The sequence below is a fragment of the Tribolium madens genome, unplaced genomic scaffold (assembly GCF_015345945.1).
Source record: "Tribolium madens isolate multiple individuals breed KSU strain unplaced genomic scaffold, Tmad_KSU_1.1 Scaffold_20;HRSCAF=117;Tcas5.2_LG4, whole genome shotgun sequence".
Taxonomy (NCBI): Eukaryota; Metazoa; Arthropoda; class Insecta; order Coleoptera; family Tenebrionidae; genus Tribolium; species Tribolium madens.
Window position 1 is genome coordinate 3,040,301 of NW_025400985.1, and position 1,327 is coordinate 3,041,627.

The window sequence follows — 1,327 nt, forward strand, 5'->3', positions numbered from 1 at the left end:
CAATCTGCACCGCCAGGAGATGTAAAAGACCAGGAAGGAAGTGTTACCAAAGGCAGTTACGCAATAATTGACCCAAATGGTAATAAACACATCGTGCATTATACCAGCGATGGTCGTAACGGTTTTAGTGCCGTAGTGGAAGATGAAGCCGAACCTGGCACTACAACACCTCCCCAACACAATMATAAAAAGGATGAAACAAYTCATGATCAAAAAAAAGAAAAACAAGCARCCAAAATACAATTTGTTCCGGTMCCGGTTTATCAGCCACAAGTTTCACCACGGGGAAATTTTTACYGCACACCTTATTACCCATATAGGGGGTATTATCCCAACACATATCGGACCCCTTACGGCTATCCTGCACGCTATTATTAATTGATTCAACTTGTAGAAAAAATTGGTGTAATATTTAAACGTTAAAATTGTAGTTGATTTAGAAATGCAATCCGTTGTGGCTGAGTTTTATTTCACTTTTTCAACTTAAATATTATTTAATATCAAACTATGAAAATAATTTAATTTTATTATACGCATTTTAAGACTTAGTTTATAAATCAACTTGTAGAAATTTTTCAGGCTTCACTTCTGGCAAGTCCTCAGCTAAACTCAATTTTTCCAAATATTTAACTACAAAAAAATCAGTTTCAACGTAAATTGCTGCTTAGTTACAAAACTTACGATTCGCCAATTCCTCTTCGTCACATGTTTCACTTAATATAGCCAAAATTTCCTTGAATTGASCAAACTCTTTAACGTATTTTTGCGTCAATTCGTACGAGTTGAAACTTAGCAAACTTAATATCTTCATGCCTTTTTTACGAATTAGCTTCGTTCCGGTAAGGTTTTCACGACAATTTTTCAAACTTCGATAAATGATAGCAATACTTAATTTGTATAATTGGGATAAACACCGACAGCTGAAAAACAAAAAATTACAATGAAATTACTAACGTAACAAAAAATACATGTTTGTCTCCTGGTGTAACAACGAGTTGTTTTCTTTAAAAATATTGTAAATGAAACCTAAGACATTGGAAARCACAAGTGAAAGCATTTTTTGGTCTTCTATTTGTTGGAAGTTTTTTTCCAATAAAACCATAAATGCATGGAAACTACAAACACCTATATAAATGTGTAAGAATAGTAAAAAAAAATAAAATTACCCTTAGTTGATTTCTCTTCTTCACTGGACTTACAACAAAATGAGTAATTAAAATTTGGGTTTTGTGTGGTCATTTTAAGAAATAAAGTAAAGTCCACGATAATTTCAACATCATTAAACAAAAGTAATTTTTTGGTAACTGTTTCGTAAAACTCTTTTCTG

At 32.3% G+C, this 1,327-nt stretch overlaps 2 protein-coding genes across 3 annotated transcripts; one reads left to right on the forward strand and one right to left on the reverse strand.

Moving 5' to 3' along the window:
- Positions 1-6: 6 nt before the first annotated feature.
- Positions 7-991, forward strand: LOC123005838 (the record flags this gene model as incomplete). The annotated part of the gene is made up of 2 exons (XM_044399837.1): positions 7-79; positions 137-991. Coding segments are annotated over 2 exons (315 nt in total), but the record flags the coding sequence as incomplete, so codon positions are not given.
- LOC123005835 lies at positions 507-1,321 on the reverse strand. 2 transcript variants are annotated; one of them, XM_044399835.1, is made up of 4 exons: positions 1,167-1,321; positions 969-1,115; positions 682-920; positions 507-630 (listed from the first exon to the last, which is right to left on the reverse strand). In XM_044399835.1, exons 2-4 carry the CDS (start codon positions 1,100-1,102, stop codon positions 551-553), a joined length of 453 nt encoding a protein of 150 aa, XP_044255770.1. In that variant the 5' UTR covers positions 1,103-1,115; positions 1,167-1,321; the 3' UTR covers positions 507-550. The 2 variants fall into 2 exon arrangements, with proteins under 2 accessions (XP_044255770.1, XP_044255769.1); XM_044399834.1 differs by having other exon boundaries at positions 969-1,125.
- Positions 1,322-1,327: the final 6 nt, after the last annotated feature.